This window comes from Argiope bruennichi, chromosome 6 (genome assembly GCF_947563725.1).
Source record: "Argiope bruennichi chromosome 6, qqArgBrue1.1, whole genome shotgun sequence".
Taxonomy (NCBI): domain Eukaryota; kingdom Metazoa; phylum Arthropoda; class Arachnida; order Araneae; family Araneidae; genus Argiope; species Argiope bruennichi.
Genome location: NC_079156.1, coordinates 65,363,908 through 65,390,575, shown reverse-complemented (window position 1 = coordinate 65,390,575; position 26,668 = coordinate 65,363,908). Strand labels below are relative to the sequence as shown.

The 26,668-nt window shown below is 24.5% G+C and overlaps 1 protein-coding gene across 1 annotated transcript; it reads right to left on the bottom strand.

Moving 5' to 3' along the window:
- Positions 1-1,321: 1,321 nt before the first annotated feature.
- LOC129971662 (5'-nucleotidase-like) lies at positions 1,322-26,464 on the bottom strand. Its single transcript, XM_056085632.1, has 14 exons — positions 26,274-26,464; positions 23,774-23,985; positions 21,690-21,776; positions 19,007-19,146; positions 18,759-18,884; positions 16,974-17,099; positions 14,405-14,570; positions 11,953-12,048; positions 11,183-11,350; positions 9,233-9,405; positions 7,947-8,024; positions 5,769-5,896; positions 5,145-5,346; positions 1,322-2,071 (listed from the first exon to the last, which is right to left on the bottom strand). Exons 2-14 carry the CDS (start codon positions 23,946-23,948, stop codon positions 1,985-1,987), a joined length of 1,752 nt encoding a protein of 583 aa, XP_055941607.1. The 5' UTR covers positions 23,949-23,985; positions 26,274-26,464; the 3' UTR covers positions 1,322-1,984.
- Positions 26,465-26,668: the final 204 nt, after the last annotated feature.

The window sequence follows — 26,668 nt, the reverse complement described above, 5'->3', positions numbered from 1 at the left end:
AATAAGTAGTAAAATTTTCAATACAATAAATTATAAATTAATTTACAGAATACTGACTTTCATTATTATAAACTGAATTTCAAGTCTATAATGTTAAAAATGGCAGAACAATTAACTTGTCCCATTAATTATCAAAAAATCCCAAAAATATCATTTACCTTAAAAATAATTAGCAGAAATATTACTTGAAAAGCTAAAAATACATTTTTTTACTTTCACAAGAGAACGTTCGCCACTGAAAAATTATAGACTTATCCATATGTAAGTAAGTCACAATTGCATTTTAAGAAACCGGACGGGTAAATATTTTAAGATTTGCATCCGCTCATGGACGGTGAACAATTCCATGATCAAAAACACTTAAATTTTTGTCAGCTTTATATATGTATATAGGATATGCCATTTGTTTTAACAATTGCATCTCAAAACATATTTTTAAATGTAAAATTGTCGAAATCTAAATATATTTAAGCCCTAAATTATTATTTTTTTTAATTTTAAGGAAAAAATTACAAATAAAAGAACTCAAGTTTAATTAAACAAAAAAGTATACTTGAAATTAATTATTAATATGATTTAGCTTATTAATAAAGATAATTGACAGGAAAAATTACAGTTGAACCTCCATATATCGAAAATTTCAATATATTGAACTTTTTGTAAAGAATGTTGAATTTACAAATCTCTGTATATCAAAAGATTTCTTTAAAAAAATTTAATACCAATTTATGCAAAAAAAAAAAGCCAATGAGTCGAATTCATTCTTTTTTTGTTCAATAAATTTCATTTCTAACCTGAAGCATGTCTTTTACTTTAAATTCAGTTCAAAGAGATATAATTTAGAGTTTTATAATAAGAATGGTATTTAAATGTGGAAAAGATATCCAATTTATCAATAAGAATCAAAAAGCAGGGGAAAAAATGCATTCAAAAATAAAGAAAAATGTAAATGCATTTTTTAATATACATTTTTTAAACCAAATCTATAAATTACATATACATTTCATTTTTAAAAAAAATATTCTTTAATAGTTTAATTCTTTTTAAATCTTTCTAAATGCTAACAAATTCATTAGGTATAATTATTTTTAGAAAAAAAATTCTATATTAATTTTTGTATGTTAAAATTTCAAAAACCAAAATTTTCATGTGTCACATTTTTTTTTTTTTTTTTAGTAATATTCAAGTTTAATATATAGGAGGTTCAACTGTATGACTAATTAAGATCCTTCCAAAATCTACTACAGCTATAATATTACATTAAAAAAGTTAATACCACAAAGCTTAAAATAATTAATTAATAAAGGAATATTTTTATGAATAAAATAATAAAAAAGTCAAGAATACAAATAATTTTACCTTTTACAAAAGTTCTGAAATTTACTAATTTTCTGCAATTGACAATATCTTTTTGCAAATGAAAACTAACAAGACTTAGCGAATTAATAAAAAAAATGGAGAAACAACAGGAAAAAATTGGAACTAATTTTACTGTAACACTACCTAAGAATAGTGAAAAAAAGTACCAACATTGGTTTAAAATAAAAATCAAAGTGGCACATTTGCAATCCTTTCATTATAAAAAGATCTGTTTTCAATGACAACAAAGCTATTTTCAATGGTAAATAAAAATACTCCACTCCTAATTCTACAACAAATACTTTTTTTTCTCTTTTAATTTTAGAAACATTTATACAAAAAAAAAAAGAAAAGAAAATGCTTGGAATGAGCTTTATAGAACTATTCAAACTAGACATTTAAGCAAAACATCAATTTCATTTCTAATTCGTGAAAATGATTTTTGTAACAACAAATATTAAAGATTTTCATTTTAAATTAAGTTTTCCATTTTGTTTCAAGAACTTGTGGAAAAAGACATTCTATTATGTTCAAATTTTAAACATATAATTAGTTATATGCATTTTAGATATATATTTTTTAAGATAACATAAAAGCAGTATATTAAGAAATAATGCTTCGATTGTTAATTTTCATCTTCGTCTTCTTCTATCACAGGATCAACAGTAAGTCCTATAAACTCTTGTCTTTTCTTTTCTAGTTGCTCTTTGACCTGAAGAACATAAAGTTTCATATATATATGACATATTGTATTAAAATTCCATTGCTTAAACATATTTTTCAAAGTCAACAGTTTTGCTACTTTTACTTATTTAAGGGGAAATTTTATCCATAGATTCTCCTTTCCCCACAGAAAGCAATTTGAAGAACAGAAATTTGATTCATTGATGATCCACTGTATATTCTTGCAGGCTTTAATGTTTAAATTATATGAATTAAATAATATCTGATATTAAGAAAATTTCATTGCATCATTTATATTATTTGACAAATATGATAATGCCAGATGTGTTTTACCATACATTCTTTGCAGAACCATCAAAAAATGTATGACAAAAGTCAGCAAGTACTTTCTAGATCACAAAATAAATATATTCGATTCTCCTGTTTAAAAGAAATGTAGGTTATGGCATTAAGAGAACTATATAACACAAATGTAAGAGATGAAATTTGTAATTATGATTTTTTAAGTAGAGAATGTTTAAAACAAACAGCTGAGTTTATACAGAAAAGAAATAATAAATTTTTAAGATAGGTCTTTGATACACAAGTTTCATAGTAAAAATTTCGGTCTTTATCACAATGTTTGTCGAAAAGAAATCTTATGTCAAATGAAAATTAAAAAATTTTCTTAATAAACAAGAAAAAAATAAGCCTTATTAAAAGAACTTACTAATTGTTAAATTCTCCGAAAATGTATATATATATATATATATATATTAAAGAGGAAATGTAAATAAAAATACAGAAGCAAAGGATAACCAAAAATTAATCAGAATAAAGAAGAAAAGTGCCAAAAAAAGCATATGAAAAAAAAAAAAAAGGTTAAAAAAACATAAAACATGGCAACAATTTAAGGAATACTGTGGAAATAAATCAATAATAAGGGTACAAATAAAATGTTTAATAAAGGTGAACCAAGAGCATTAATTGCTTATCAGGGAGTGAAAGTAAAGTGGACCACAAAAGGGTACAGAATTTTCTGCAAACAATCATGAACTATTAAATGAAAGGATGTAGACTTCATAGCAAAAGCCAAAAGAAACCAATGCAGATAAGATTGAAAATATGATATAAATCTCAGAAACAATACAAATAGTTTAAATGTATAAAAGAAAACAAAATATACATCAAATATCGGTACAAACTGGAGATAAAGTATGAAGAAATTGCAAGAAAAGGTATCTTACAAAAGAGGGGGAGGAAGGTATAAAGAATATATCTTTTTATATGTTGAGCAAAAATGTTTACCATAAGCTCATACTTTATAAACCTGATCTTTTGCTTCTACCTTTATTATTTATTTATGATTTATATCATATATATAGATGGTTATCAAAATAATGGAAACACCTCAAATGAATATCAAGATCTTTAAAAAGGCCTAGGTCCACTTTTGGCACATAATATAGCTTGGATTCATCTCAGAATCAAATCATAAAAATGCTGAATAGTGTTTATAGGAATATTGTACCATTTTTCATGAAGATACTGTGAAATTTCTTTGACATGGAAGATTTCTATTCTGGATTGAACATTTTAAAATAGACCAAAGTTAAAATTTGATTATATTGAGGTCGAAGAACTGTGCAGAAAAAGTAGATGTTTCACTTTTTTCTGATGTCCATCAAACCATGGAATGGAAACATTCAGCTGTATAAATAGGAGCATTATTCTCCTGGAAAACTCCATCTCCTACAGGAAACAAAATCTGAAAGTCATAGGATGAACTGATCAGCTAAAACTTCTCTATACTTCTCCCAAATATCCTTCCTTTCAAGATTATGAATAGGCCAGCAGAAAACCACAACATGGCTGCCCACACCATGATAAATCCACATCCCTGCTTGGCAGATCATCATAATCATATCATTGGACATCTTCCAAATGTGTATGCATCATGTTGTGAGGTGATGTTTGAAAACTGATGTGTCTAATATTTGATGTCTCCCATTTATCAATCAACAAGGTTATGTGATTATGGCATCACCGTAAATGATGCTTGACATTAATATCCATGACAAGTGGCTTGGGAAATGCTGCTTTGTCGTAAATGTTCTGTTTACAAAAGTGCCTCCTAACTGTAATTACTAACTCTAGAGAATCCAAATGCTGATTGAATTCAGAGGGACTCTTTACTGACTTTTTTTTTTGTACTTTTTAATTATAAATTTATTATTATTTTTAATTATTTTGTACTTTTTAATTATATAATTTTTCAACACCCATCAGTCTTTTTCACTTTGCTTCTCCTTCCATTCACTATTTTGCTTTGCCAAGTTTGTCTAACACCCTGCGATTTCATGCTTTTTATAAAAATCCAAAACATATACAACTTTACAAAAGCTATCTCATACTACCATAATATATTAATTTTTTATATTAAAAAACACTTATATCTATGATTATATTTTAATGTTTACGAAGCATATTCTTAAATGTCACTCTTAGTAAAGGTGTTTTCATTATTTTCATAACAATCCATTTAATAAAGATGAATGTGGATGTGTGTTTGTTTGTACTGTGATGAATAGCATATAATCCAGTTAAAAACCACACTACATGAGAGTACGCTTTTGTATCGTGGTTAAGTTACTGGACTGCTAACCACAAGGTCCCAGGTTCTATCCTCGCGCATCGCTTACTGCTAAAGTACGTTGGCTCTCGAGAAGCCAGACAGATCATTTGACCTACACCTACATATTTGACATATATATATATACTTTAAAGTGTAAAAATGCGCACTTGGAGCAATTTTTTTTCTGAAATTCTAATGAAAATTTTAATTACTTAAAAATTAGATGAAATTTTGGATGTTTTTTCACTATGCCAAAAATATTGCAGTGCAAAAATAGTTTTTACATTTTCAAATTAAAAAAATTATCATTTCAATGATAATGAAGGATTTTGAAAATAGTACATGTTATATGTCTATCAAATTTTAAGTTTAAAATTTTAAGTTAATCCATCAAAAGCAAAGTACATAAAATTTTTAATTCAAAATTTTAGTAACTTCTAATCAGATGGTCACCAAAAGCAGCCATATTACAGAAACTTCAACATACCATATCTGTTAATATCATAATTCTTCCTTCAGTCTTAGGTTCCAGCCTACATTGTTCATGTTCCACTTTATCAATAGATGTCTTATCTTGCTGCAACTTGAAAAGGTTTCTTTTAGCTACAGCATCTAAACTAAATCCTCTTTTCAAAGGAGCTCGGGCGGATGGCACACTGCTTTCTTCGAACATTTTTACAACACTATGTCTGTAAAAAAATTATTTTATTGCATAACTTTTTAAATATGCTAGGCATATTTCACATTTAAAAAAAACATAAAAATTTAGAAACAGATCTTTTGATCTAAATTATTACAAAATCTAGTAATACCATAGAATCAGTTCTCTTGCTAGGCTACAATATATTGTATTCATGTAAAGTGTACAATTTAATAAGTGTACTTGGTAACTTCATAAAAAGGTGATGAATATTTTAATATCTTCATTTTAAAGAACAAAATAAACTAATTATTTTTTTTGACAGCGACAAAGCTAAAAAAACCAAAATAAATAAAGACTGGTAAACATTATTTGCTGAATTCAATTAAAACATTCGATTTTAACTGTTTATTATCTATTTTCTAAATTTCAGACAGAAAAAAAAAAAAGTTCAGAGATATATTTATTTACCTGCGAGATAGGCATACCAAGCTTTGCCTGTGCCTACTTTTATGATGAACAGCTCCAGTGACTACTTTGATTGCTTCAAAATGATTCTGTACAGCTGTGCGTAATTCTGGGCTTTCCTCTTCAGATAACTATTTAAGGAGATTATATATATATAAATGACAGCTATATTAATAGCTATAACTAGAAAATCGATAACATTCAATACAAAAAATTTGGCTAAATTATAAATATTAATTTTTCTTTTCAAATCATTAAAGCATATGCTTAATGCTTTAATAACTTGAAAGACTCAAAGAAGGTACTAAATCATATTTCTTAATTTTCTTTATAATTTCATTATAAAGAAAACTATCAGAAATCAAGGAGTTTAATAGAAATGGTTTAAAGGATTCCCAAAATTTTAAACTCTTCAGGAATTTTATGTACTATAATGAAAGTATTTGAATTACAATTTAACAGTTACTTTCACACAAAAAAAAAACATTGAAAAGAATACAATAAAAAAAATATTGTTACCCATTTGAAGACTCTACCATACAATTACATATTATGTTGGCTGTTCCAAAATGGAATTGAAATTCCATCAACACAAAAACGAATATAGAATAATTGAAAAATTAACAATGCATGCTTGCAAAACCATGAATTTTTATCTTATTTTACATCAATTTAAAATAAGTGTATATCTACAATGAATTCTTATTTTCAGGCATTTTTTAAGGACAATCAAATCAACCATGAGATTTTTTTTATGTGATTTGCCCTTCAATTCAAAAGTCAGAATATTCTAAAGGGAAAGAAAAATAAATCAAATGTTTAAAACTACTGTTAAATATAATAAGTAAAAAAAAAATAGATAAGTAATATTCCAAGACCATGTTGATATCATCCAATATTTATTCTCACAATGAGTCTACTTTTATTCCATATTATGTTTGAATAAACATAGAATATTTATAACATGCATGAAGTAAGAGTATATACAATATAAAAAATTTTCACAAAAAAATTTCATATTTTCTGCATTTTATAAAAAGAAGAAAAAATTAAAAAAGGAGAAAAAATCCAACATAATTGAAAAGTTACTTTGAAATTCTTTGAAGAAATTCATATGTTAAATCTGAATGCACTTTTGATTTCATAAGTTTCTTCTCAAAGTTTTGTAAATGGGTTGCCCATTCAGTGAAACTTTTGAAATACTACTTGATTTAAACTATACTAACAAAACTGTTTTTACTAAATTTGTAACAATATAGTAAAAACATAAGAGAAAAATATTACATTTCCACAAGTATACAAAATTATATGTAGACTCAGTTTCACCAGTCATAATGCTGGTAAAAAAAATGTACACAATAATGGTAATAAATTTTATGAATTATGTAAACTAATAATAAACGCTAACAAGTGTTTGTATGCAAGCATGTTGGTACTTTCCAGGGCAAATTATTAGAACTAAACTACTAAATATGTCATAGATATACTTTGCAGAATAAAAGAATTAAAAGTAAAAAAAAGTCTTGACATTTTTTTCACTAATTTTGAAAAAATACTATCACACAAATAATTTTATAACCATCTTAAAAGTTCATAATAAAATAACCTTTTAGTAACACTAAGTTACCATCCAATTATCTTCTAATTTTAATAAATTTTCAAAAAATGTATACATAATTTACATTAATACTTTTTACTGCTGCAATGAAATTCAAATTGTTTTCATTGTTTACCCAAATTTTTAATTTTGTGCTTTTTTTCTAACTAAAGCTTTCCGCAATTATTCTGTGAAAAAAAATCTTCTAAGAAAATACATACAAGAAAGTGAAATTAGAATTGATAACATGTAATTAAATACTGGATAACAAGACAGTTACTTGACTCTTATAGGAATGCTCATGCAGACTATAAATAGAACATACATAAAGCAGCTAAAAAAAAACACAGGTTAAGTGGTTGCTAAAAACAAATTTAAAATCACTTTGTTCCGGGAATCATGAATATAAAATTATGCATAAAAGACTGAATAGAAATTAAACAATATCAGTATTCCTGATGAATAAGCTAGTAGCCAAATACACTAATAAAATTAACAATATTTTTACAGCTGCAATTAATATTCAATACAATTATTTTAATTATAATAATAAAATTTACTTTTAAAAATTTTGATATATTTACCAAAAGTTCACATTCTTTAAACATATCATAACCATCTCTGCCTTGATACATATACATTTTAGTAGAAAAACGGTATTTCTGGAAAAAAAAAGGAAAAAAAAATTGTTAAAATCCATAAATACTTAGTTTTAAAAAATCTATTAAATGCTCAACACTATACAGTACCAGAATAAAATTAAAATGATTTATTTTAATTTTTCTATACTTTTATAATACTTTTTAGAAAAAAAAAAGTGTTGCAGATGCAAAATGAAGAAAGCAGACATCACTACCCTGAGTAACAAATTTTAAAATAAGTAACAAATGCTTCCAAATATAAACATTCAGTAAGACATATATTTATAATTTTATATGAGATTTTAATCACAAATATAAGTATATTAATATTTTGTTTTGGAGCTATATTATGACTATTTCAAAAATAGTAATCGTTTTTTAACCACCATCAGATGATGATGAATACATTTGAATTGGCACCCCTTCCTACCCTAACTTTTGCACCATACTAGCAGGAGGCATTTGGGTTTGAAGAATTTAACATGTACTAGACTTGGTTATACAGCAGTTGTTTGGTCGAAATGTTTTGGAGATCAGAGTCTGGGTCAAAGCGGGTCCTCTGACTTTAAATTCAAGACATTACCAACAGATCACCATGGCATTGCCAAATAGAAGATTAGGATTAAATAAAATAATACTCTCCAAGTGATATATAATTATACAATTTTTGGCAAATGCCTAATACACACCACTTACATATCATTTGGCTTATATTTATCACCTTGTAATATTATATAACAATACTGAATATTTTGCTTTTATTTTAAACAAATTTTAATTCTTAATAAGATTTCAAAAAAAAATAGTCGTAAATAATTTTATTGTGTTCTTTTTTACAAAAATAATTACTAATTTATTATATAATTAAATCTATGAAATTTTAAATTCAGGAATTTGAAACTTCAGATTGAATAAATAAAGCATCTCCCCCACTCTCCCATTTTAAATAAGAAAAGAGAAGGCGAAAAATATTACTTATTGATTTCATGTGTGGAAATCTTAAATGTGTAACATTTCATAATCAATAAAATAATATTTAAAAAATTATTTTTTATTAGCGTTTAAACATTAGTTGCTTGTATTAAAATACATATTTATCACATTTCCCTATACATAACTGCTAAATCTTTTAAACTAATAAAAATATTTTTACATATATGTTACTGTAAAATGAAAGCCCTAAAAATTCAGGAGATTGCATCTAAAGAAGATAATGAGAGATTAATTACCTGATTCATGTCTAAATATTCATCACCAATTTTTATGTAATGAGGATCTACACGACAGCCAGGAGGTTTTTTCGGATCAAATGCAAAACTGACCCCAGAAACTTGGGGAAATCGTCCCTCTAATTTGGGATACTGTGAAACACCATTCTCTAAAGCAAGATAAATTTGTTCACCTGAAAAAGAGACAAAACATGAAAAACAAACAAATGTCAAGTTTTAGTGATGTTTAATTAAAGTACAGAAGCAATATTTCAAGCACAGAAAATATTTCTACATTAGGGCTTCCTTATATCTTTACGCTAGTCTGTTGAATAACATCTTGTATAAAATCTTTTAGGATTAATTTCTAAAAATTTAGTACTATTAAAAATTCTCATCAAAATGTGTTTTTGTGATTTATTTTTATAATTTACAGCTTTTGTATTTATATTTTGTAAATGAGTAATTTGATTTTTCTGCTGTTGAAATTATATTTTAAATATTTTTGTAATCCAAAAAATCATCTATTAGAAGATGCAAGTCTGTTATGAATCTCTGGTGTTATGTCATTTATAGTGTTCATTTCAGAATCTAAATTGCTATTGACACTTTCATTGTCAATGCATGTCATGTATTTGCTTTTATTAATTCTTAGTTTTATGCAGTTTAATTTTAAGTTCAGAAAGACAAGTTGGGGATAGATGATTCATCAAACAAATTTTATAAAATAGAACAGATATTGAATGGACTATTGTATAGATTATTCCTAATTATTTTATTATGCATTATAAAATCTCAAACTATTTATTCCAATAGTATTTTTATCGTTTTTCTGCAAGTAAACAATGCAATCAGATCATTCACATGGAAGTGGTTTAGAATTATTTGTGATTGAAGTGATTATTTGTGATTCAACTTTTAGCTATATATATATTTTTCTTATAAACATAAGTAGTTTGGAAATACAAGAAGCAATTCTCAACAGTGTTTCTATTTTTAATATTTTCATAAAAATTCTTAGTTTTTTTTTTTTTTAATTATGAAAAAGTTTTTGTGTTGAGTCTTACTTTTTGAAGTGTTTTTTCTGCTGACTATAAAACTTAAACCATATTAATCTATCAATGTTTAACCATAGTTTTCCTAATGGAAAGCACCTGAAGTTTAAACAAAAGATCAAATTCCATGATTTAAGTTTTTGTTTTGCACAACTAAGCCACATAATTATACTAGCAAAATTGTTATAAAAAGATTAAGCCTGAGTAAAAGAAAAATTTATCCTATTGATATCAAAACATAATAAACTAATTTTTATCATTTGATCACAAATTTAATGAGACTTTTTAAATACTTTCGAGACAGAAAGTTTGATTCAATTCAGAATGTGAATCACATAGCAAAAATGAAACAAGTTTAAAAAGATGTCCCAATTATTAATTTATAAAAGTTGAATATTTATAAGAATATTGTATAAATACAGGATGTCTGAGAAGTCTTGGGCACATTACAAATTTATGTAATAATAATAATAATAAAAATGTATAAAAACAAGATGTTTTTACCAATTTGCAACATAACTACTAATGTTAATAAATCTCCCTTTTTTGTTCTTGCATAGTATATACAAGCTTAAAAACCTGTAAATTAGTATAAGGCATCTAATACACACATTATTTAATATAACCCCACTTTTAAAAAAATCCAAAGGAGAGACGGCAATATATGGCTATGTATTAAAATTTTCTTAAACAGTCCTCATCAAGATACAAGTAGCACCAACCACTGAAATCTGTATGAAATAATAATGTTGTGAAACTAAATTTTAGGAGTTATGTTAGTAATATTTAACACTGAAATATTGATCTGTTACTAGTTATTTTTTTAACATAATTTTGTAGTGTTCATGACTTCTCAGATATCCTACATGTTTTCATAACTCAACAAGGGGGGAAATAAGATCTTATCAATAATTACCAGGAGCATTCAAAACAACCATAGGATCCATCATTGGCAGAAGATTAACTAAATCCCTAAGAGTGAATTCTCCTTTAGGAATGATCCGATCAGCTCTCAAAGTTCCAGAGTTCAATATAGCCAAATCAGCATGAGTTGATGCTAACATCACATCACATATAAAATTACCTGAAAAATATTCAAAATCAGTAAAATAATTTTAAAAAATGCTAACAAATTTACAATACTGATGGTTTAGCATAAGAAAATCATGCACATTCCATATACTTGTTTTCAAACTAAAATAAAGAACTGTATAAACTATGGATCTTGCAATATGGCTTTTAATCTAGTTTACCATTGTGCAAATATTATGATTTTACATAATAAAAATTTGAAAAAGAATTCTCAGCCTTGGGTAAACTTATTAACATAATCAAAAATTTCTCAAGAAATCAAAGATCAATCAAAAAATTTAGATGCTTTTTGTAATAAACAGAAAGTTATAAAGATCATAATTAAAACTCACTTCATATTCTAAAATTAAAAAAAAATTTAAATCATTATTTTATCTCTGTTATATCCTTCTTCTGAACATCTAAACAGATGCAAAAAATAAATAAACATACACAAAAAAAAAATATTGAAATCTGAAAATCCATGTACAAATTATTAACTTTGCAACAATTTGGTGCATTCACATTAAAAATAAAATTTACTGTCGCATGAAAGTCCTTTGATTATAATAAGATACAAAGCAATAGATGGTAAGAAAATCTTGGGAAACCTACCTATATTAGTTTCTTGAGTTCTTATACTAGAAAAACGAGCATCTAAATCCACAGAAAAATGACCTAAAACTTCATCCATTTTTCCAGCAACAATATCTATAGCAAAAAAAATTTGTTAAGTGATAGATTAAATTAAGCTATACAAATATTATAAAGTGATTATAAAGTCTGATTAGAAATAGAAAAATTGATCTGAAATAAAAAATCTAATTTATTTCATATAAAATTGAATTTCTTAATAACATATAAAAATTTTCAAGCACTGGAACTTTTTTCAGATGTCCAATAAATTACTTTTTTGTTTTTAATGGTTTCTTTATGCTTAACAACAGTATGTGAATTCTTATAGCTTTATTAAGCATTAAATAAACATATATAACAATCATAATAATACATTAAATAGCTTTACATGTATTCTTGCATTCCTTAAACAAAAAAAGGAAATTATATATCTAAATTATGTTTCTTCCTTTTCTTTAACTTCTAAGATTCATCAAGTTTTGTACATGTATACCATTGAGATTCAAAGCAAAATAGACAATTTAAAAAGTTTTAAAATGACATTTTTGTATCTTGCCTTAACAATCACAGTAGCTACAGTAGATGGCTTTCACTGTCTGTCTGCTATGAAAACTGTCTAGCTGTTAAATGTCTTCATTTTCAGTGAAACATATTACCATATGAGAAGATCATTTCAGATACGTAATCATTCAAGTTTCTTACATTAACCTGCTTAGTACCAAATTGGCTATATCTGGTATTATTATATTTAGTTTTTGAAAAAAAGTTATTAGAATAAATGAAATTTTGAAAATATTCAGTATCCTTGTCTATGTATATAAACAGCAATACATATCAAAAAGTAAAACTAAATAGTTCTTTGTAGTCTTGTAATTGCACAATAAAGAAACAAAAAAAAATCACTAAGAAATAATAAGTAGTATTAGTATCAGTTCATGTCAAAAAATATATCGTTTCCATTTCATTTGTACAAAATTCAGACAAGAATTCATTATCCAGAGCAAATGCGGAATAACTTATTTAATAGAACCTCAAAATGATAGTATATTTAATCATAAAAATATTTCATAATTTTTATAACAAACTGTTATAAAAATCTGCTTGTCTGCTAATATCAAATAAAATTTTAGTATTATGTATGAATCAAACCTATATTTAATTACTTTTAATAAAATACTTATTATCCTAAATACAAAATTAGTAACCATCATACAAAAAAAGAACATCTAAAAAATCATTTATAGCTAAATTTGATTTGTAATTTAATTTTAATATACATAAACTTTCTAAAGCTTTAATAACTTCATGTAATTTATTTATAAAACTATTCAGATGTATAAACCAATTCAACTGCACATTCAGTTGAATGCCATAGGTCTCAAACATAAGAACCTAAATAATTTCTTTTATTATATTAAATTATTTCTACCAAGAAAATAAAAAACATAAAAGTTTACTTAAGATAGCATTCCAGATGGTAACATCATTTTCTAATGCTTGAAAATAAGCCCAAACATTATAAAAAAAACATTTTCTCAAGAACTGCTATTTCAAAAAGTAGAGTGAAAAATCGGTTATCATTTTCAAAGATATCGATATTCATTAGAAGTAAAGGAACAGTCCTTGGATCAAAATAATATAACACTACACATAATATTATCTGTTTATAAATTTAAAGACTCTCCTTTCTTAAAGTAAAAGAGCATTTAAAAAAATGCCAAAATTTCAGAAATAAGAAAAAAATTAATAAATTGCAAAGTACAATTCATTTTAAATGGAAAAAGGTTCAATAAATTTAAAAGAAGCAAGCTAAAAGAATATAAAGACATGTATAATTGTGGCTAAAGAGAAAAGATAAATGATAAACATTTTAAGGCCTCAAATTAATGCCAAGAATAAAATAAAACTCAGACTTCTGATGGATACCTGCAAGTCAAAATGGATCTTTCCAACCAAAACTGACAGTACATAATGGCAAACAGACACTACATAAATTTTACTTCTTGCTCCAAGTAATAAACATTAAAATTAATTCATATATTTATTTAAAAATTTAGAGAGATATTAAATTATGATTTGCTAAAGAAAGTTTTAATGACATAATAGTTGATATAATTTTGTAGATTTGCATTGGACTATGATCTATGGTGACCTACGATCATGGCATACCAATACTAATAAAAATAAGTTAAACACCAAATTAATATGTCACTAAAAAACCAATATAGTCAACAAAAAAAAAGGCTAATATTTCAATACCAGATGCAAAAAAATTAACATACTTGAAATTCAAAAAGAATTTATACACTAAAAACTACAATATAATTTTTAACTCCATTTATACAGGCATAACTATAAAATGAGATAGTAAAAAACATTCAGTTTTTGCTGAAATGAAAATAAGAAAATCATTCGTGCTTTAGATTATTACCTTGATAAACAGAGAGCTGATTTTTCAATCCTTCATCCTCAGCAAATTTTGAAGTAACCTCAATTTTTTCAATATCAATCTGAACAGGATTCAAATTAAAATCTAATGTGATTTTTGAAAATTCTCTAAAATCAGTACCACTTTTAATAATGTATTTTCCATTGACCTATGAAATAAAATTAAAATTTATTTAAGTACATACATGTAAGAAATAAATATGTATAAGAAAAAGTATTAAGAAATTTTTGAAATGCTATTTTGTCATTTATTAGTCATAAATGGTGCATACAAGTAAAATATAAAATCATGTAAATTATTTCTACAAACAGTAATTAATACAACAAATTCGCTTATTTTGGACATAATGGAAGGTTACAGAAATAACTGATGATTTTCTACAAATAATTACATACTATTGTTGAATTATAAAGATAGAACAAAATGTTTATGTTTTTTAATAGAAAATTAATAAAAATTTAGAATTGAAAATTCTAATAAATTAAATAAAACTATAATAAATTGGGAAGACTTTCATTACAAAGTATTATAGCGCTACTATCTAATCAGTGATTGTCAATATATGGCTAAAAATTTAAAACACAAGGTGGAAAATTTTAAGGAAAATTTCTTAATTATCAGATATACTAATAACAAAATAAATACTGGAATACCATAACAAAATGGCAAACAATCATTTATTAATAACACAGAATTCAGGTATCCGATATAAATGTTTTAAAATATTAATTTATGGAATTCATTAAGTTGTTTCTAAATTACATAAATAAATCTTTCATGTTATTACTTTTTATTTCTATTGGAGTATAAAATCTTTTAAAACTTTATTAACATAAAATAAACCATGGGCAGACAAATAATTATTTCATACAGGTGATTTCAATGCATCAGCAGAGCAGTACATTTAATACTTAACACATGAGCATTCAGTGACTATTTCATACAGGACAAGTAATAATCAGATAATTTGAAATTCAACCAACATATAAAATCTTTTTCATTCTTCCTAAATCATTGATTAGCAATTAATTAGGAATTATCTACTAATGATCTAATAATTAGAAATGATCTGCTTTTTTTTAATCAACAGTACATAAGCAATTTATTTATTTTTCCAAAGGCAAATATAGAAAATAAATAGGAATAATCTATTAATGCATCTAAGAAAAATGAAAGGATAAAACAAGAAAAGATACAAATAAGATAGCACTTTCTTCAATTTAGATAATGACATTATTTAATATTCAACTATTTAAAATTAATTCCTTATGAGTCATCTTGATTCCTTGATTGATTGTGAAAAAAACAAGATTTTTAAATATATATATATATAGATGGATTTATGTTTTCAAAAATAACATTTTGCAGCTGCTTTTAAGAATTTTTAAAAATCTCATTCTAGAAATGGACTGGCATGTACCAACTCAACTAGAAATGATAGAATTAGAACTGAAACATCTATATATTATATCATACACACCAATATAAAATATAATTACTGTAGTCTATTCATCGCAGCTCACAGTTTAAAAAATACAGCATAAATTTAAATAAAAAGCTGAATGGATATAAAATTAAAGAAATTTTTAAAGTCAGGAGATTTTGCAATGAATATTGTTATTTGTTTATGAAAGTGCACAATACACATGTATATGAATTTAGTATATACACCAACTATGATTGTATTTTTATTTACTTTCTCATGCAATTAGATAATTAGACATGTATATCTAGAGGATATACATAAGAAAAATGAATTGAAATAGTCAAATTCCCATTACAATTATTTTTTAACCTTATTTCAAAGAAACTAAAACAACAAGAGATAAAAAAAATTACTTCCTGATTAATAGAGCTTTGATCAATACAATCTGATTAATAGAATCTTAAAATTCTTCAGAAATGTGATTTAATAGTCAGACAATAGCTTAACCAATCATTAAAAACTACAAAATGCATATTTTATTGTAAAATAAAATTATTTTTAAATACAAATTCCATTTACTGATTCTGCAATTTAAAAAGTTTTCTTTAAGCAATAATAAAAACAACCCTCCTCAATTTATTTAAAAAAGAAACAGGACTTAATCTGATGAATTTTATGAAATCTTAACACAGAAATAACTAATACATTAAGATATCAATTTCATACTTTTTAAGCCTATAAGTCATTGATAAATCAAATTCGACACTACAAATCATTAATACAGATAATGGACTCCAATTCAAAAGTACAATAACATAAACATGCTTAACTTAAAACAAAACAGGGTTTAATTAATTTATCAAACTTTTTTATTAAAATATTACAAATCAATGTATTTTTAAACAAAATTCTGACTTTGTTTACTTAATGAACTTTTTTTTTATTTTGTTTTTCTATTTATGGAAAAATTTAGAATCCAGTCCCCCCCCCTTTTTTTTTTCTTTTTTACGTTAACAATTTTGCAACAAAACTTACAAATATAAATAAAAATTGCAAATATAAAAATTTTTAAAAATAATGTAAACAATTTGAGATGAAAGAAAAGTGCATCAATCATTAATATACCTTTTTTATTTCATAAACATGATCATGTCCTCCTAAAATAAGATCTATTTCATCAACATTTTCAGCTAGACGGCAGTCATTTGGTGTTCTCATATGGGTTAAAGCAATTACATAATCCACACCAACCTAATAAAATATAAATATTTTTCAAATAAATACCAATCAATGTAAAACTTAATTCTTCAAAGTAAAATCATTTCAACAGATATAATTTCAGAAGTATCAGCCCTGTTACAACTCATTGTAAATTATTTTAAAAATTGAAATCATTTTAAAACAATATGTCTGCTTGAGAAAATGGGCGGAGTGAATCATTATGACAAAATATATTAACTAAAACATATGTTCAATCCCATTAATTTCTTTAATGTTAGATAAATTAGATAATATTATTAAATCATCCCCTTCATCAAAAATATAATAAGACATTAAAATAATTTAAAGAGAAAATTAAACAAAAATAAGATATCAATATGAATACATGTAAAATTGTTGCATTTGCATATTCTACATACATTATCACAGAAGACTAAAAACATTTTTTTTTTTTTAAAAAAGCAATAAATAATAGAATAAGATTTCAATCATGAACTTTTTCATGTACAGAAACACAGCTCATATTTTTTCCTATTCAATGCAGCAACTATTAATTAATGTAAATGCATTCATAGAGGTCAACACTAATCATATTATAAAAAAAAAAAAAAAATATTTTTTCTTGTGATTTCATATTTTGAATAATACTGAAGTATACTATAACATGAATAAATATGAATCATACAATATAAATATGTACAGATAGATAGCCTTCAAGCTTAATGATTTTTCCCGATTAAAAAACTTGAATTGAAATTCGATTTAAAAGGAATAATTTCAAAATAAATATCAAATGAATGGTATAAAAATCATTAAATTATATAAAAGTTTATTAATAATTTCGCCTTTAAATTGTGAGATTCAACTTATAACATAAAGTAAATGATTTTGGTCATAAAAAAAAAGAGAAAAGATACAGCTTCCTAAAAACAGTTTTAAGATTGAGAAAAATAGGTACATCACATGACATCTTATTATCATTTCAAAAGAAAATTATATAATGTAAGCATACATTTTATATATGTGTATGTATGTGTGGACATTTATCGGTGAAGTACATTTATCATACATAAAGCTTTACAGACATATACTACAGATATATTACAGAGATATACAGTCAAAATTGTGAAGCTGATTTAAATCAGCTACATATCTACAAACTCAATTGGATTTTATTTAGTCTAGTTCAATTCTTCAAAATCCTATCTAAACATTTAAAGAGAATGTTTTGTTGTTAAATTTTAAGCCCATGAGTAAACAATTCATTCTCCAAATTGTCATGGCACATCGCCACTAGGTTCACAACAGATTGATCATAATGATGAACTTAACATGTATCTGGTTAATATTAATAATGGATTGTTACTGAAAACAGGAACATATAACCAACTCCCACATAATCAATCTAAGATTGTGTTATTGTGGCCTCATTTCTAAGATTTTCTTTTTATTATTATTATTATTATTTAATTGTAATAATCAAAGCATACATCATATAACTTCAACATCACAAGAAAAAAAAACACCCAACAACAATACATTTTAAAAAACATCTATTTAACTAATTCCAAATTAATAGGTTGAGGTAAGAAATTTGATTTTATACATTCTACCCACATTCTATAGAAGTACAAGTTTTATAAGAAAAAAAGTTCAAATCATTGAGAAAAGTTAAATGAAAATAGTAACCTTGTCCTTTAATTGTTTGGCAAGTTTTCTACCTTCGGTAACAAAATCAATGTATGTAACATCTTCAGGATCAATAGTAGCAAGAGTAGCCAACCATTCTTCTTCAACTAGGCCAATAATTCCAAACTAAAAACAAAATTCAAAAAATTGTAAAACCAATATTAAAAATTTTAAAACAAATTATGAGAAATCAGTGATTTTGCATTTTTATTGTTTAAAACATAACACAGATTTTTAAATACACTTGCCTTTATTCCATTTCTATCCATAACGCATGTCACTTTGCCATCAGCTAAAGGTGCAGATGTACCATTATCTAATACATTGCTTATAAGCCATGGGAATGGTGTCCTCCGAGCAAAATCCATGAGATTATCAACGCCAAAATCTGAGACATAAAGCACCAATTCATTTTACAAAATGACATCTAAGGAAAAATTGAAACACTAAATGTAAAATAATCGAACTTTTAGAATAAAGTGGAAAATATTAAGAAGCCCATCCTGTTCCAAGTCACCATGTATATTTTAAAGGATGCACTACACTGTTCTTATATGACACTTTTATATTATTTCATTATATGACACTTTTATATTATTTCAAAAATGTTTTAAATTAATTTTGGAAAAAGAAATTCAACTCATGAATGAGGTTACTTATCTCCTACCCCCTCTCATTCAGTAAATTCTTAAATTGCAGATTAGATGAAATCTCACAAAATCTCTGAAAAAAAGAATTTCGATGAAAAAATAGGAAAGTACTCCCCCCCCCAAGTTACTTAAAGATATATCACCAGTTATTCACATTGCATTAATAGAATGCTGAGTAGTACAATTGTTGTGCCAATTCAAATGTGGAGTCAGTGGAACGAGATTTACCTTTAAACCAACTGCACCAAACATAAGAAAAAAATTAAGATAATAATTGTACACAATCTAAAAATAAGATTGCCAATAATTACTCATATGTTGGGCCTTTCAAGAGAAATGTTGTTATTTTTTTTTATTTAGAAAATCTGTATTTAATATATATATATGTATTTAATGCAGATTTTCTAAACAAAAAAAAATTAACTATATATATATATATATATATATATATATATTGCACAGTCTTTTTACCTATCTTAGAACTTCATCTAAAGAAAAGTATTTATTTCTAATAAAAATTAATCTATCTAAATTTGGATAAAATAATGCCTTTAAAAATTAATTACCATTTAATCAAATTTGAATTCATTGTGAAACCATTACAGAAGAATGGAGGTATTTAGAATCCATTCATCATGAACGGATTGCTAGTTTTTGGATTTCTTAAGTTTGCGGGAGATAGTTATTAATAATCAAAAATTGCCTATTAATAATAATTAAACTGTATTTTTATGTTATTCTCTAATATACTATATACATATTATATTATTTCAATTCAGAATATGTACATTTTGGAATACTTTCATCCGAAATACTGCTTTATATCAATAAAAAAATACAATAATTTTTAAGAATCAAATTTTATAATATTCTTTAGCAGATATAAATAAACATTGTCTATCTAATGTACTTGCAGATTTTTTAAATGTTTCTCTTATAATTATATTAGAGAAAGAAAAAAATGTAACTTTTATGCATTATTTTTTATAAAACAAATTGGTCCAGCAATAGAACTTTTAATCCAAATATTATAAATCAAATCTTAAAAATTATACAAAGACCCGTCCTTTTTTAAATCCAACCTTATATTGTATACATTAAAAATAATATCAAATTAATACAGTAAAATTGATAATTCTGATTATAAATAATAGTAAATCAAGAAAGTCATGCAGGTGACTATATAATGCATAGGCAATCTACCCTTGTTCTACAAATGGAACAACATACTTAAATGAGTTTCAACGTAATTTTAATTCTAATTGCAGTTTTAAAATGAGAATAGGAGTGATCTATTAGTATTAGCCAAATATAATGAATCAAAATTTTAAAATTATAATATGTTATGGCATTTTTTTTATATCAATGCCCTAATATTACGTACAGTAAAACAAATAAGGTCAAATAAATACAGAATACTTTATAATTCTGATAACAATGCTATTGCAAGATAATAATTTACAAATTATAAAAATACAATCAGAAAAATAATTATAATAACCAGATGATTTATTAAGTAGTTAATCTGAACCCTTTAACTATTTATTTTTTTCTCCCCATTTTCTATGACATCTACGACACTAGATTCCAATTAAGGATATGTATCATTAGAACATTTTCCTTATGAAGTTTTTAAATCAGAGAGCAGAATGTAATCATAACTAAAAAATTTCATTTTTATCTATAAAACTTCATTACATTAGTTATTATGAAAGCTTATTTATATATTTAGAATATTTAATCGAAATTTATTATAAAAAAATTTGCAGATCTTACTATTAGATCAAAACTAACACAAGAGAAAAGAACAAAGATCTTCAGTAAATAAGCAATACCATGCAGGTAGCTAAACAAGCAATGCATATATCTGTAACCTTGTTTTATAAGCAGAACTACATGTTACGAGTTTCAAATTTACTTTTATCCCAATAATAATTCTGGAATGTGAGTAGAGCATCTATGCTCTCTTAAGACTTAAAACTTCTACATGAAAGTTTAAAGCTATAAAAGAATATATCATATTGAATTACTTTCAAAGAGAACTTCAGAGAAGTTATTAACAGTATAAAGTGTTGAAAATCCACATTCTATAATGAAACTAATCTTAAAAGTATATTTTTAAAAAAATTGAGTTTATGTGTAAAAATTATGCTGATAATTATACTTCAATTTACAAATTAATAAAAAATGATTTGTAAATAAGCTATTAATGAGTAAAAATTCAGAGAAATAAAATATTTAACACAATTAATAAAAAAAGGAAAATATTAAAAGAGCTTACCAAAATCATGGTTTCCATAACATGCACAATGAACACCAAAAGCTTCTAGCACAGGTATCATTTGCTCACCTTTTGTAAATGTGCTCACTAAAAGGGGAAAAAAATTAATATAATCAAATTTATTCCACTAAAAGAAATAATTAAATTTAAAATTAATAAAAAAAAACAAGGAAATATTGTAACTTTTCCTATCTTCTACCTTTCTTGAAATATAATTTTTAATAGAAAATTGGGTAATTTTTCAAAAAAAATAACTTTTATAAAAAGATAAAAAGTAATATCAAATGAAATAAAACTAAACAAATAATAAAGGTGTGTGTAGGTATTTGCTTACTGGTGCTCTATAGGCTGGATCATTTCACCTGCAACTACCAAATTTGGCAGGAGAGTGGAAATGTGAAACTTTGTTTTTTGTTTTTTTTAAGTTTTAATAGCTTAAAAATTCAACTGTATTTTGGCACTTTACCACAATAACTTCCAAAAATATTACAGCTCAAAAATGAATTTTACACTATTTCAAAATAAAAGCGCCTATTTTTTTAATGATAACTATTTAATAATCGTAGGAAATTCAATTGAATTTTGACAATTTAAAATATTTTTTTATATTTTTAAGGATAACAATTTAATAATCGTAAGAATTTCAGTTGAATTTTGACAATTAAATATAAGAAAAAAATATTTTAAAATATTTTGTTTTTTCCTAATTTCCAACAATAGATTACATTGCTGCCTGAAATTGAAATTGTTTCCATTGTTTCACCAAATACTTAATCACATGACTTTTCTTCCATTGTTAAAAACTAAGAAGGGTTCTGTTTATTATATGAATAATTTAAAAGGCAAATAAAAAAAAAAGTGAAGTTATTACAATACTGTGAAATTTAGAAGATAGATGAGCCAGACATTTACGTTTTTAATACTGATATGTTGTCATGGTAAGCTGCCAGAAAAGTATGTACATAATACATAGAACTAAAATAAGACAATTACAATGAAACAGCTTTAATTTCAAATAATTTGGCAGAATCATAGACATGGTTATATCTAAAAGATTTATCTGAAAATAAACATAACCAATATTCCTGCTGAACCAGTTGATTTACTTAGAGAATTCGTGCATTTTAGCAACTGTATTCAACGGATTTCATTTAAAATTTAATAGAAATTTATAAATTTGAAGTATGAACCACAATATAAATTTAACTATCTAACTCAATGTGTTTATGACTAGGAAGTGTTTAAAACAAGGAGATTCATAAAACTCTCAATATTAAATTTTTGGACAATTTCAATATTTATACATCGCAAAATTCATATATGAGAATATGAAAAAGATATTATGAAAATACATATTTATAAATAAAATTTTAGATATTTTCTTATATTTGCAAATTATCATAATAGTTGATATGAAATAAAAATTGAAGGTTTAAAAATCAATAATAGTTTTTTTTTTATTTCTTTAATATTTTAATTTTTAATTCTTTTCTTACAGATAAAAAATTTTTAAGTTAAAAGAAGAATACAATTGTAAAGTATAAAACTTTTCTTTAAAAATATTTCCCTTGACATAAACATTTCTAGTAGCAAATCCTTTTTGGGAAAAAAAAAGTTTTTGAGCTTCATTTTTGTAATTTAAAAACTAATAACTACAGAAATATGAAATAAATAAGACAAGTGACTAACTAATGATAAATAATAGGAATAAAGATCTGTTGAAAAGCTAATCAACACATCTAAATGATATTCATAAAATGTAGATTATTTTCTTGGTAATTTTTTTTTAACAGTAAGCATCAAAATGCCTGTAGTTTAACCTTCAGAAAGTCACATTTATTTTTATCTTTGTGAAAACAATATTCATGCATAAATTTATAAGGAAAATAAGAGCTATAGCTACCATCTGTTTTCTACGTTTAGATATTAGATGAATTTTTTTATATATAAATATGTCAAAAGATTCTCATTTAACTAAATAGAAAGGCCTTTGAAAAATTATAGTCTCAGTAAGAAACAACTGCAGCTAAAAAGACTAAGAAACCTGAATTAAAGCAAATTATAAGTATAAAAATCGCACTTACTAATTGATGGTGCAAGGATATCTCCACTGAAAAGTACAAGTGGATCTAGATGATTGAAACTCTTCAAAGCAGTACAAAATCTAGTAGCTCCAGCCACAGGTTCTTGCTGTTGTTCCTCAACATTATAAACATCATTAAAATGAAGAATCGTAACAATCTTCTTGGCAGCAGACATAATTTTGGTGCTGTTTAATAACAATCTATTACAGAACCTACAATTACAAAAAGAAAAAGAAATTGTTTTTAATTGTAAGTCACTATATCAAATTTTTAATTTGTAAATATACTACAGATATCAAAAAATAACAATTTTTATTTCATAAATTGGAATAATTAGTTTCATAATATTTGCATTTAATAAAATAGACAAATGGAATTTGTATAAATAAAAAACAAAATTTTAAACTAAATTTACTATAAATTAAAATAAATTTTAATATTCATATTACCAAACATATTTTTGAAATATTATGTATATTTAAAAAACAAAAACTTTTCAATGTAGTTTAAGCTTGATCTTTAAAGAGTTTTCATGATAAGTGATATATAAGCCATTTTAAATATTTCCAAACAAATTCTTATCATTCCACAATTATATCATATTCTTTAATCTATTAACATCAAAATTAGTTTAAAGGATTGATTTCAGAAATTTTATTAAAAATTACATTTATAAAAAAACCAAAATTAAGATAATAATGAAGTTAAAAGTCAAAAGTATTAAAGTAGGAAAATTATTTTTAAAAAATGTTAAGAAAGTTATTTTAAAAATTTACACACACACACGCAAGTAGCTTTGCTTACTTAGTAAAAGTACTTGTGAGTAATTAAAAGAATTTTAAAAAATAAAGATTACTTTTGAATTCCTTACATTCCTCAAAAATTAACAAATGAGAAATATAAAAACAGTAATACTTTTTCTGCAGAATCTCACAAAAGTTAGGGGAAGTAACAAACAAATTGATGACAAAATATGTTATCAATAAGAAAAAAAACTGAACAGTCTAAATTTTTATCATCATTATTATTATTATAATTTATCTTGTTAACCATACAGATAATTTAAATAAATTATAATTAAACTGATTCAGTACAAAAGTAAGATATAAAACAACACTCGGGCTTATATCATTATTCACTGTTTATTTAATTAAAAATATGATGTAAATATTAAATTATTTGTTACAAGTGTATGTTCTAATTATTAAAACTATACCCCCACACAAAAAAAAAAGAAATCTTAGAAATAAATGCTGAAAATTCTCACAAATTCCTATAATCATAGAAACCAGTTACAAATTTAATATTTTTAGTTAATCAAATTCCTGCTCTTTTTTTTATATACAATAAAATAAAGTAGTTTTATAAGAAATGATCAGAAAACTATCAAAATGTATACTTATGAAAATTCCCACAAATAAATTTAAAATGTTTTATGATCATTAGATGAGCTGAATTGTCACGAGAAAACAGAATTGTCAATTATCAATCAAAGCGAATAAAATATTATTTACAATACAAAAATTAAAATAACATAAATCAAAAAATTAAACAATGAATAATGTTCTACATTGCACATTCTCACATTTGAAAGAATATAGTAAATAAAAATTCATATATTTAAGATAACATATTATTCCAAGCTTCATTTTACAATATTTTCTGAAATAAAATTAAATCTACTAAATACATTTAATAAACACAAAACTTAATTAAAATTAATAGATAATTTCAAAGAATTATTAAGTAGTAAAAAGTTAACACAATATAAACTATTAAAAGCAATTTAAATACACTTATGTCATCAAAAACTTTAAAATTTCTTCCATGCAAATAATGAAAATAAAGAATGAAAAATTTAAGAATAATATTTCAAAAAAATAAAAATTGGAAAAAAGTTTTTTTTAATTGCATTTCGTTTTAAAAAATCATATTTTTTATACTGCAAAATTTGATTAAATCTAATATTCCAAAATATTTTTTTAAATAAATGAATATTAAAAAACAACTCAGACCCTTTAAACCAATAATAAATGAAACGCTGTCAAAAACTGATAGAAAATAAATACAGAGTTGATACTTCCATTATCCTTCTTTAACGCCTACGCCAACAAATCGTAAAATAAAATCTTTCAGTCACGAAGTGATTTCATAGTGAATCCAACAAAAATAGAATAACACCGTTACTGTGAATCTTCTCTTACAGTAATCTGATATTCATAACTTATAGGCGAAAAACCATACGCTCATTTCATTCAAACAATAAATAAATAAATAAATTTTTGTCAACGCAGACACGCTCGGTGTTATCTAAAATTCAAACAAACGAATTGATAAGATATATTTAAACCTGATTAGTGAACTAAATAAAGCATTCAAATCAGTTTAATTCGATTTCATGATTGAAGAAACATAACTTAATTTTTACGAAAGCTTTTTTAAATTAATTTGTATATAGAGACTAATCAAAAGAAAATCGAAAATAAATTAGGAACTATACCAAAAGAATCTATCAAATTTTCAGGAAGATGAATTCTTGTTTCAAAAATATTTAACCATAACTTTTGAACCGAGTGAGGATGTGAAAGACAAAAGGTCGAGCAAATGTCTTTCAATGGAATAATTTTTTTAATTAGGGATGTACAATACGCTTGTCATAATTTTCGCTCTCAGCGGATGCAAAAGCAAAACCAAAACAATCTCAATCCGGATATCAACACCGTTGCCACTTTAGATCCTAAAAATTTATTTTAATAATTTTTTTTTAGTTCAGTAGATTCTAAATATATATATATTAGAATCTAATTATATATTTTATCCCGAAAAAAATGTTATTCGAAAAATTAATTGCTCTTAGACTTCGTATATGAAATGTTTTATAATTTTGAAGCAAGT

What these genes read in the sequence shown, in the direction of transcription:
- LOC129971662 (XM_056085632.1), bottom strand. Translation starts at nt 23,948, where the DNA reads ATGTCTGCTGCCAAGAAGATTGTTACGATTCTTCATTTTAATGATGTT. An exon ending in GGTTGTTTTGAATGCTCCTG is followed by an intron (nt 9,406 to 11,182) that starts GTAATTATTGAT and finishes TCTCTTTTTCAG; the next exon opens with GTGAACAAATTTATCTTGCT. An exon ending in TTAAAGAATGTGAACTTTTG is followed by an intron (nt 5,897 to 7,946) that starts GTAAATATATCA and finishes CTCCTTAAATAG; the next exon opens with TTATCTGAAGAGGAAAGCCC.